Genomic DNA, 12,416 nt, shown 5'->3' with positions numbered 1-12,416 from the left:
AATAGGTTAAAAGGTAAGACAGTAGAGTAGCAGTGGTAGACATTGAAGAAGATAATTCATAACTCTCAACAAAGGCATATTCCATTGAGAAAGAAAGACCCCATGAGAAGGATAGACCACCTGTGGGTAACTAACAAATTTAAGGATGATATCAGACCGAAAGAAAAGGCTTACAATGTTGCAAAGATTAGTGTTAGGGTGGAAGATTGGGAAATTTTTAGAAACCAGCAAGGAATTACAAAAAAAAGAGGGGAAAATTAGAGGATGAGAGAAAACTAACAAGAAATGTAAGGACAGGTAGTAAAAGCTTCTACAAATATATAAGAAGCAAAGGAGTAACTAAAGTCAGTGTTGATCCCTTAGAGGATAAGACCAAGGAATTAATAATGGGAAACATGGAAGCGGTAGAGACTTAAACAAGTATTTTGTATCTTCACAGTAGAAGACACAAAAAGCATCCCAAGAATATTAGAAAATCAAGAGGCAAAAAAGAGGAATAAACTTAGAACAATCACGATCAATAGAGAAAAAGTACTAGGAAAATTATTGGGACTTAAGGCTAACAATTCCCCTGGACCTGATGTCCTGCATCTAGGGTCTTAAAAGAAGTGGTAGCAGAGATTGTGGATGCATTGATTGTAATCTTCCAAAATTCCTGAGATTCTGGAAAGGTCCCAGCATATTGGAAAACTACAAATGTAACAGCTCTCTTCAAGAATTGAGGGTGACAGAAAGCAAGAAACTATTTATCCACTTAGCCTAACATTTGTCAATGGGAAATGCTAGAATCCATTATTAAGGAAGTAGTAGCAGGATATTTAGAAAATGATAATATAATCAGGCAGGGTCAACGTGATTTTATGAAAGTGAAATCATGTTTGACATATTTATCATAGCTCTTTGAGGATGTAACAAGCATGGTGCATAAAGGAGAACGAAGAGATGTAGTGCATTTGGATTTCCAAAAGACATTTGATAAGGTTCCACATAAAAGGTTACTACATAAAATTAGATCTAGCGGTGTTGGGGGATGATATCTGAGTGTGGCTAGAGGACTGGCTAATTAACAGGAAATAGAGTCGGGATGAATGGGTGATTTACAATTTGGCATATGGTAATTAATGGACTGCCACAGGGGTCAGTGCTGAGGCCTCAACTATTTACGATTTATATTAATGACTTGGAACATAGGAACAGGAGTAGGCCATTCAGCTCACCAAGCCTGCACCGCCATTTAGATTAAGGCTGATTATATACCTCAACACCACTTTCCCATTTCCCTCGATGTCATTAATTTATCAATTTTTGTCTTGAACATACTCAATGATTAAGCTTCCACAGCCTCCTGGGGTAGAGAATTCCAAAGATTCACCACCCTCTGAGTGAAGAAATTCCTCCCCATTTCAGCCTTAAATGGCCTACCACTTATTCTGAAATTACGTCCCCTGGTCCTAGACTCCCCAGCCAGAGGAAACATCCTATCTTCATCCACCCTGTCACATCCTGTAAGAATTTTGTAAGTTTCAATGAGATCACCTCTCATTCTTCGAAACTCTAGAGAACACAGGCCCAGTTTCCTTAATCCCTCCTCAAAAGACAATTCCACCATTCTAGGGCTTAATCTGGTGAAATAAAAGCAGAAAATGCTGGAAAAAAACTCAACAGGCCTGGCAACATCTGTGGAGAGAGAAACAAAGTTAATGCTTCGAGTCTGTATGACTCTTCTTCAGAGCTAAAGAGAAGAAGGATAATACAGACTCGAAATGTCAATGTTACTATTAACATTCCCTTTGCCTTTATGTCCATGGCATCTTTGTCAATCTCTCCTTAGCCCTCACCTATCGCTGGCCTTCTTTCCAGCTTCACCTTCTCCACCCCGTTTCATCACATTTCTACCTCTCTTTAGTTCTGAAGAAGGGTCATTAGACTTGAAACGTTAACTCTGTTTCTCTCTCCACAGATGCTGCCAGACCTGCTGAGTTTTTCTAGCATTTTCTGTTTTTATTTCAGATTTCCAGCATCTGCAGTATTTTGCTTTTATCTTAGTCTGGTGATACACCATTGCACTCCCTCTAATGGCAGGTATATCCTTCCTTAGATGAGGAGACCAAAAACTGTACACAATACATGCGGCCTCAACAAGGCTTTATACAATTGCAGCTAGAATCTTTACTCCTGTACTCAAATCCCCTTGCAATGAAGGCCAGCATATCATTTGCCTTCCTTATTTGATTGCACCTGCATGCTAGCTTTTAGTGACTCATGAACAAGGACATCCAGGTCTCTTGGACAATAACAATCCCCAATCTCTCACAATTTAAGAAATATTCTGCTTTTTTTTGTTTTCTCTGCCAGATAACTTCACACTTATTCACATCATATTTCATCTGCCATGTTCTTACCCGTTCACTTAGCCTGTCCAAGTCCGCTTTGAAACCTCCTTGCACCTTCCTCACAACTCACATTCCCACCTAGTTTTGTGTCATCAACAAATGTAGATATTGCAAATGGTGCAGTAATTAGAAACAAAAATGATCTATGACACTGTGATTTCAGGTTGTTGCTCCAAAGAAGGCTCGTTTGAATGAAGCACAGAGATCCTTGGCTCAGACCATGGAAATTCTAAACCAGAAGAGAGCTGAGCTTAAGGAAGTTGAAGAACATCTTGCTGATCTAAAGAAGACGTTTCAGGATAAAACTGAGGAAAAAGCACGACTGGAGTTCCAAGTAGACCTGTGTGCTAAAAAGTTGGAGAGAGCAGAGAAACTCATTGGAGGACTGGGAGGAGAAAAATCAAGGTTAGATGCTGAAAAGATCAGATTCTCATTAGTTTGCTTTGATATTAGGGTAAAGTGACTGGGAAACATAATTTTAGGGCCAATTTCTACTCCCTACCATCATGAGTGTGCCAAAAAGGCACAATGCACTTGCTGAGAGAATAGTGTGTTCAAATTTCTGGGCTTGTGATGGGAACGGGGAGGGGAAATTGAACAATCTAGTGTATGTGATGTGCACCCAGAAATAATAAATGTTAGTTCGTGTCCTAGCTGGAAACCCAAAAAATGAGAGTGATCAAGTTAAGTTTAATTCAGCCATCTGTTCACTTGGATATTTTGAAATTTGTTTATGATTCTTTGACTTTGGTGATAAAATTGGTGTGATCAAAAGTAAAGTGGAATCTTGTTGCTTTCGCAAACAAGCCTTCAAAAAATTTGCTTTGAATCTAGTAATTAATTTGCTATTAATTTAAGTTACATGTACAAAACTTACTTGCTGATTTCACTTCAATATATAACTCATTTCTGAAATGTTATCTTGTTAATCTTTAGGTGGTCAAAGGCGGCAGATGATTTACAAAACATATATGATACCTTGACTGGGGATGTGTTGGTTTCAGCAGGTGTCATTGCTTATCTTGGAGCTTTCACTGCAGCTTTTCGTCATGAATGTATCGTTCAGTGGACTAACATGTGCAAGGTATTCAAACTGAATATTTCTTGCAGCTTTGTAGAGGCTGCATATACTGAAGTATATATGGTTTACGGATTTCACCAACTACAGCTGGAATATACATTGCTACTTGCAGATATCTTTATTGATTTGCTCACTGAGTCCTGTATACTGCTTTGTACTTTACTTTCTATAGAGTTCTTTGATGTGAATAGTGAAGCCCATGAGCACTTAAGAAACCCCACCAAATTACTTGTAGCAAACTGCAGTACAAAAATATAAGGCAGCTGATATCCTGCACAACCCAGCACAGCTTTGAAAAATAACCTGAAAAAGCACCAATATAAAATATTTTAAATTGTTAAAGGATCTAGTTTGGGGAGTGAATTAACTCTCAACACTTACTTTTCAACCCTTTTGCTTGAATTTCAATTCAGTCCAGTTTGCAAGGTTGAACTTCCTTGTGAGCTGCAATGGCGATGCAAATATTCTGGAACACACAACAGGTCCAACAGATGGAGACCTGTTGCTCTGTTTGTATTTTCTATTTTTATTTTAGATTTAATCTATTCTTCATGGGCAGTAACATTGAGAAGAGATGAAGGTGGCTGTTGTGTAAAATTAAAATTCCATTTTGTTGCAACTTCCTGTGCATGAGTTGGGGAACATTCTTCCCGCCCGCGCCCCCACCAATTCTTCCAAACACGGCTAGCATGTGCTTCAGGCAGCCTGTGCTGCATGAAGTTAGCCTGTCCCTCTTAAAGCTACGGAGGGAGCTTTATCCAGCATTCAACCTGTTGTATAAACCTGAGAGCGCTTGTTGCTGATAGAGGATGGAGAATGTTGGAACTCTTTTGTTCCTCAGCCTTGATATCCTTCATGTTTTTGAGAAAAAACATAGTATTGCGCCCATTTGCATTCCTCTTTTATTTTGAAGTTGTTTGCATAAATGCTCTGTTTTTCTCCCATTAGGCTAGTAGTCTAGGTATTTTTCTTTTTCTTCTAAACAAACTTCATTAACAGACTCTGTTTTTCCTTTGTTCACAGTCGAAAGATATCCCTTCTTCAGGTGATTTCTCCCTCAGTAAGACTCTGGGTGATCCTATAATAATTAGAGCATGGAACATTGCGGGATTACCAACAGACAGCTTTTCAGTTGATAATGGTGTGATTGTTAGTAACTCCAGGAGATGGTGAGTACTAAATGCATCAATATGTTATGCACTAAAGTTTGCCATCTTGTAAACTGGTTGCAAACTCCCCTGGTGGCTTTCTGAAATCAACCTGTTAGATAAAAGCTTTGATCCTTTTCTTTACTGCAGTCAGACCCGTATGTACCTTAGACCTTCATTGCAGGTCTGTTTACAGCAACAAATACAGCTGCTCCAAAGTTTTATGACTGAAGTATTTGTTGCCACAATAATTATAGCACTATTGAACTATATTTGAAATCAACTTTCAGATACTTTAACAATTTTATTTTCTTTGTGATCTGTTCTAAAAGAATGCTGCTTTAAATGAATATAAACTTAATGGGCTAAAAATTGGTTTGCTCCCATTTCCAAGTGTGGGGACCATGATTCATGTTAGTCCATTCCTGGTCCCATTGAGGCAGGTAGCATGCACATTCTTTGCTGCCTCCTTACTTCAACAATTTTAGCATTCAGCTGAGTGAGTCCAGCGCTACTGAGTGGATAACTGAAAGCTCAACAGGGAGCCCAGCAGTATGCATGGCTAGCATATGTTTCAGATAGCCTGCACTGCTTGAAGTTAGTCTGTTCTTAAAGTTGAACTGCACTCATAAGGAATCTGCTGCTGACTGCTGTGAGACAAGTGGCTGCAAGGAAAAGGACACCAAATGAGATGCAAGAGGGAGTAAAAACAGAAGTTCCTGGAAAAACCAGCAGGTCTGGCAGCATCAGCGGAGAAGAAAAGAGTTGACATACCGAGTCCTCATGACCCTTCAGCAGACCCTTTTAGGACAGAGATTAGGAGAAATTTTTTTTCTGAGGGTTATACAACTTTGGAACTCACTGCCTCAGAAGATCGTGGAGGCAGGGTCATTGGATATTTTTAAGGCAGAGTTAGATAGATTCTTGTTAGGCAAGGGAATCAAAGGTTATTGGGGTTAGATGGAAATGTGGAAATCGAAGCACAAGAAGATCAGCCATGTTCTTATGTTCTTTCCTACCTATTTTTGTGTCATAATCAAATTTAGCAACTATACCTTTGGTCCCTTCATTCAAGTCATTTATGTAAATTGTAAAAGTTGAGTCCCCAGCACTGATCCCTGTGGCACACCCTGCCAGCCAGAAAAAAAAATTATGCCAACTCTCTATTTCCTGTTAGCTAGCCAGTCTTCTATCCATGCAATGGATAGCTGCCAGTTGAGAGCTGCCAACCACTGCAGCGCCATGAGGAAAGATGAGAACTGCACCACACCTATGATGAGAAAGCATTCTCACTTGTTTTGATACTTCCAGCCACCAACTGAGATACTGGCATTGTGCATAGCTTAGAGGAAAGTGAAGAGTCAGAATTTTCCCATGGTGAGTAATCAGGCAAGAGTACACTTGAGTGAGGTCAGGGAGATGGGGCAGTTTGTTTGCCAAGTCCCTTAGGGCAAAGAACATGGAGGATTCTAGTTCACATGTGGTAGATAGCATCACACACAACTTGGAGCCCATCTTTTCCAGCATGGAAGTGATGGCCAGCTCTATTTTAGCACTTGTAAAACTAACCTTGATGCAGCATTGGGTTTCTGTTGTCTAAGCTTCCACTGTCTCAGTGCTGCAGTGGAAGCTCAGAAGGAGGCCATGAATCACAGGATCACAGAATTATTATGGCGCAGAGGGAGGCCACTTGGCCTATCATGTCTGTACCTGAGCTACATACTTGCTGCCTTAGAGGGTCAGACTGCTGCTATCATGGCTGCAGATTCAGTGCTGAAAGAGACATGCAGGCTTGCACATCAGTGCAGCAATCGGTCCTCCATCAGATTACTAGGATTGATGAGGTGCATCCTGGGGAAGTGACAGTGGCTCTGTGGAGCATACACCTGCTATCCTCTCCCAGGATGACAGCAGTTGTGCTTCCACCAGTGCCCTTTTGCCTGACAGCCAGCCCAGATTGTGGCCACCCATGCCAAGACAGTGTAGTCTAAAGCCAGCCCTTCTAGGCCCAGAACTGCTTGAGGTTGTCATGCAAAACCATTCGCAGTTTCTCCAAGCAAAAATCGACAACCTTCCACCAACATTACTGCAGCCACAGAGGAAGCACCAGGACAGGTAAAAGGATCAGGAAGACAGGCACTAAGGGAATGCATAAGGGTAAATAGTTAAGTTTTGTATGTATTATTCAATTACACCTGTTGTAAATATTTGTGTTGATTTCTGCTGTAAGTATATTATCGTTGTGATTGTACTGATTTCAGGCCATTAATGATTGATCCACAAGGCCAAGCCAATAAATGGGTGAGAAATTCTGAGCGTGACAATAAACTGAGTATCGCCAAACTGACAGACTTGGATTACATGCGTACACTAGAGAACTGCATCCAATTTGGCACACCTCTCCTACTGGAAAATGTTGCCGAGGAACTGGACCCTTCACTTGAGCCTCTTTTGCTCAGACAGACTTTCAAACAAGGTATCTAACCATTGCTGTCATTTTAGAAATAAAAATTATTTATTCAAAAATAATCATCCCAACATTTGATGCAAGTATTTTTAGTTGCCTACTTTGAATTTCAATAGAGTGCAATATATTATAACTGAATATTTTTGATTATATAACCATATTTTTTGTATTTTCATATTTCATGCAACACTTCCACTTTTCAGAGGAAGGTATTAAGTTTTGCTTAAATTATGTTTGGATGAAATGACCTGGGCTGATACAGGTATAATTGGTAATTGTTTGGCTATGTCTCAGTGTCAACTCATGTATTTATATTATACATTGGATCACCATGGGATCAGAGCCAGTATTTGAAAGCATGAAAAATATTTCTGACAACAGAGGAACAAGCATCTCAGACTAAGCCAATGATAAATGGAGGGTTGCTGTTTCTTAGATGTAATGTTTTGTCAAAACCATGAAGGGGAGCCTCATAAATTATTCTCTTTCTCTTTGTTTTCAGGGGGTGTGGATTGTATCAAACTCGGCGAGGTAATTATTGAGTATTCAGCTGATTTCCGACTATATATAACAACAAAGCTGAGAAATCCACACTACTTGCCAGAGTTGGCAACAAAGGTTTCCCTGCTCAACTTTATGATCACCCCTGAGGGGCTTGAGGACCAGCTATTGGGGATCGTTGTTGCTAAGGAAAGGTATATTCAGGCATTTAGCATATGCATCTTTCCAAAGTCTAATTTTTTACTTTACTGAAATGACAATTCAAGGTTGCTCATTATTGTATCGTCAGTTTTCATTGCCTGACAAGTATGCCAAAACAACAGTGTAAAATATTTAGTTTGTGACAATAGCATTTAATACATTAGAAAAATATTTTGTCCCTTTTTTAAGCTTCTTTTGATAGATGTTAGCATTTATATGTCTTTTTCTGTAGTAGTAGACTGAATTTTCACAGATATGATAAGAAATGATTTTCACAATCAATACAATTTTGGATCAGTGGCCCATTCTTGCTCAACCTCCAGCCCTAATCACCCATTATTCTCTGTAGTCACTGAACATTACTGAAGCATTTTTTCTGAAAACTACAAAATCTCCTTCTTCAGTCACAGAGGGTGGAATATTCCTCTTGCACCATAAGGTCTGTGGAGGGATGAGAAAGTCTCATGATTCTTGCCGCTGACTGGGGTGTGCTTTTATGCACAATCGTGTGCACCCCACCTCCTTAGTTGTGCAAGTGCATGTTCCCCGTCGAGTTTTATGGTAGGGCGGGCAGGAAGCTGGGCACCCCACTGTTATGTCCAGGCGCCATATTTAAAAGGCACCCAGTCAGGCCTTCACTAACAGGAAGAAGGAGCAGGAGAAGGCAGTAAGCAGCAATTCCCCACTTCAGCTTTGCATCTCTCGAGCATCTCCTGAAGACAGTGCACGAAAGGCTGTCCCAACTGACCACTGCGGCCTGGGGGGAGGTAGCCAGGGTGGTTAGCGTCCTTGGGGTAGAGAGGAGGACCACCCTGCAGTGCAGGAAAAGGGTCAATGATTTAATCCACGCCACTCGGGAAAGTAAACCTTCAACCATTCCAACCCATCTCACCATTGATGTTTGTCTCATGGGACCTGGACATCATCAGCAAGGCCAGCATTGTGGGCTACAGCATTATTGAACCACTACAGTCCATATTCTGTGCTATTAGTGAGACAACTGCAAGTGCTACTCCTCCCATGCCGTCTGCTTCCCTTGTCCTTCTAGCTGGTAGAGCTTGCAGGGGTAGAGGGTGCTGATCAAGGAGCCTTGGTGACCTCCTGCATTGCATCTTGCACATCGTGCACATTGCTGCCACTGTGCACAGGTGGTGCAGACTGAATGTTGAGGATGCTGGATGGGATGTCAACCAAGTGGGCTGCTTTGTCCTGCATGGTGTCCACTTTCCTGAATGTTCTTAGAGCTGCGCTCATCCAGGCAACTGGAGACTATTCCATCTCACTCCTCACTTGTGCCATGCACATGGTGATCAGGTTTGAGGTAGTCACAAGGTTAGTTATTAGCCACAGAATTAGCAACCTGCAATTTGCTCTTTCATCATATGTGCTCACAATCCATCTGCATGTCTTTATGCAGGAGAAGGTGGCCCAAACAGGAGAGAGAGAGAGAAAATGGGAATGGGGGTGTTGCCTGAGCTCAGGTCCTTTACGCAATTTGAACAGCAGGCTGTCAAACTGACAGGGGAGGACAAAGACCATGCCTCTGCCGACAGCAAGGTTGGTGTCCCCTAAACATCTAGTGAGGAAACATGCATCATCCAGACAACCATCCAGAAAATCAGGGGGATTGATGAGTGCCAAGTTGGAGCCAGCTTAGGCAGTCAATCATTTTCTCCTCTCTCCATTCTAGGTGCCAGCAAGAAGAGGGGAGGCTAGCCCCCGCACCTGGAGTCCGCAGGAGACCTTGGAAGAGGCTGAGGGCGACTTCTCACCTGTACAGCCACCACAGCATTTACCTGAACCCTCCACCAGGCTAGAGAGACACACCTCGGTGGCTCATAGATCTAGTTTAGGCTCGGGCTCACATTCTGGTGGTCACTGTGCAGAAATGTGTCCACTGCAGGAGGAGGCAGTGACAGCCAAGGTCTCTGGCACCAGAGGATTGCTGGAGAAGAGGTCTCACTAAGTCTGAGTCAGATGACAAGCCTCTGGAAGGAGCCATGGACAGAATGTTGGAGTATCAACAAGACACAGGAGAACATCAGGCAGAAGTGTCAGAGGCCCTCAACAGAGTGGCCTGCGAGGCAGAGGTGTCTGTCCGCATGCTCTCTGATGTAATATCTCCAACATGTGAGTGCATTGAAGTCTCCGTGGGGAAGATAGTGGACGCCATGGAGAACCTGCTGGAGATGCACTCAGACCTGCACTCCATCACTTTAGCTACGGAGGAAGCTTTTTCAGTGGCTACGTGAGAGGGGGATGGGGCATCTGTACTTCCCTCCACATGGCCCTTCCCCGCAAGGAGTCAGGGAGGTGCTCTGAGGCACCCAAAGGGAGGAGGAATGTCAGATGAACACCCCGGGGGCATCCACCCAGGAATCTCCAAGGGTGTCCAGGTATTCCCAATCCCCTCTGCCTGTGACCTCATCAGTTCTAGCTGCTCAGGCCGAGGAGGGTGCCCCCTGAGCAGGAAACCCAAAGCAGGCTGGAGCCCTTCAGGCCTTGGGCCTCCAGATAATGCCACCAAAGTCATCACAGAGAAGAGGGCATGAAGTCAGCAGACTGCCTCCACCCCTGCTGAGATGTAGGGGAAGCATCTGATGTAGCAGTAGAGTAAGGAAAATTAAAAAGTATTGAATTAACCCTGGTGGCAAGGGTGTTCGATCATTGTAAATAGTTTCTGCACTCCCACGTCAATGTTTTTTCACACTGTTTGGAAGTCTCTTTGATTCATTCTTGCTGCTATTAGTTCTAATGCTCATGTGGAGTCTGCTCCTTCCAGAGGGGGACCTAGGATGGACCTTCTTCCCCCTAATACATGACTGTTCATGGAAACATTGCTCTTAAACAAGGGTGATAACTGCCATGGGAAAGGCCTCCCACCCACATGATTCCGCTTGCGTTCACTGCCCTCAAAACTATGGACAGACCGTGTCACAATGAAAAGACTGACTGCATGAGCCTTTGTTGGGCAGGTCCATTCCCCCGGGAGGATGGAGGTTTGCAGTCACAATTTGGCTGCCATTCACTGCATATCCCTTGTAGGCACCCCCCTCCCTCTCTTTCCCTAACCCTGCCTGGAGCTGACAGCCAATGATTCAGAATGAAAGGCAGCTCTACCTTGCTGGATCTCATTGCCCTGAGAACCCTCTGGACCAGACCTGCTACCGCATGCCCTTCACTAAATAGTGAGGAATAACAAATGAGAAAGCTCTCATACATTCTCCACATGTTTATTATGGTTTCCCTTTAGTTGCCCATTTGTGCTGACCTTCAGCTCCACCCACCTGGAGCAGACTGTCCCCCCACTTCGATGTTTTGCAGTAAGACATTGAGGGCATTGCCTTGATCTGGAGCTGGCCCTGCCTCAGGATGACGTGTGTTTCATTCCAAACTGTCTCTCCCATGTTTTAGCCTCCCCTGTCACCCAACAACTTCCCCTAATCACCGTCGACCACCCCGCCACCCCCCAACATGTCACTTCCACTCTCCCCTCAATAACCCTTGAGTCTCTTCCCATCACCTTGGACCCTATCACTGTTAATTTGGACATGCCTTCCCTCCAAACTTAGCCCACCCCAGTCACCGTTTCTATGCCCACCCTGATCCTCCCCACTCCGCAATCCGTGTCACCATCCTTGTCCCCCTCAATGACCCCCTCCCAATATGAGAACTATACTCGCCATACCGAGACCCTAACCCACCCACCCTACCATGTCCCACTTCCCTCTCTCACAGTCACCATCCTCTCATATCACCAGCACCCCCAGTTCTTCCCCCAGGATCCCAATGTTGACTCCACTGACCTCTCCCTCTGAAGCATTCTGGCCCCACCCCATGTCCCCTCCCTGCCCCCCGTCCCCTTCATGCCTTACTTCCTCCAGTCCCCTTTATGCCTTCCTTTCATCCCATCCCCTTCATGCCTTTTTTCCATCCCGTCCCCTTCATGCCTTCCTTTTCCCTGTCCATTTCGTGCCTTTCTTCCCCCGCCTGTCCCCTTTATGCCTTCCTTCCTCCTGCCCTTCGTGCCTTCTTTCCCCCACTTCCCTTCATGCCTTCTTTCCCCGCCCCCCCCATCCTCTCCTTCCCCCCTCTTCTTCCCTGGACTCCCCCCACACCCTAACCTTTGTGTCTTGCAACTACCACGCCCCCACTTTATATCTTGCATCCACCAACCCCTCCTTCATTTCCTCCAGACCTTCTCCCCTCATGCCTGCCACGTGTACCATACCTGCAGCCAGCGCCAATGCTGCAGCTAGTTTGATTCCAAATCCAACTCCACAATTCTCTCTTGTCAAGTGCACACCACAAATGCCCAGTTGGGTTACAGAACGGAATTAAATTCCCGCTGGTGGGGTGGAAGATTTGATGCGGGTGCACGATTACCGTCTGTTGGGGTTTTAATGAGCATGCGTGAGATATAAGATGGGACCTCGCTGAGCATCAGCAAGAGACCAGACCCACCCTGAACATTGGGAGGGGACAGTTCCAACCTGGTTTCCTGATGTCGGGAAACCGATTTTTTGCCCCCTGACACATCTTCCACCCCTGCCCAGTACAAATCCCACTGATGGCAGGAGAGGAAGATTCCATACTCAGTGATCCTCTCAAATATCAAGCAAGCT

The 12,416-nt window shown here is 44.0% G+C and overlaps 1 protein-coding gene across 1 annotated transcript in view; it reads left to right on the top strand.

Annotated features, from left to right (window-relative positions):
- dnah12 (dynein, axonemal, heavy chain 12) overlaps positions 1 to 12,416 on the top strand; it is a 357,153-nt gene that overhangs the window by 275,187 nt on the left and 69,550 nt on the right. Inside the window, exons 53-57 of the mRNA XM_041191445.1 lie at positions 2,557 to 2,798; positions 3,330 to 3,477; positions 4,498 to 4,643; positions 6,884 to 7,098; positions 7,592 to 7,784. Of these exons, the coding sequence (XP_041047379.1) occupies positions 2,557 to 2,798; positions 3,330 to 3,477; positions 4,498 to 4,643; positions 6,884 to 7,098; positions 7,592 to 7,784 (944 nt within the window). The remainder of the gene's footprint in view (positions 1 to 2,556; positions 2,799 to 3,329; positions 3,478 to 4,497; positions 4,644 to 6,883; positions 7,099 to 7,591; positions 7,785 to 12,416) is intronic.

Source organism: Carcharodon carcharias, chromosome 7, assembly GCF_017639515.1.
Source record: "Carcharodon carcharias isolate sCarCar2 chromosome 7, sCarCar2.pri, whole genome shotgun sequence".
NCBI lineage: Eukaryota > Metazoa > Chordata > Chondrichthyes > Lamniformes > Lamnidae > Carcharodon > Carcharodon carcharias.
Note: the sequence above shows the minus strand (reverse complement) of the source record. Positions and strands in the feature narration are given on the sequence as shown.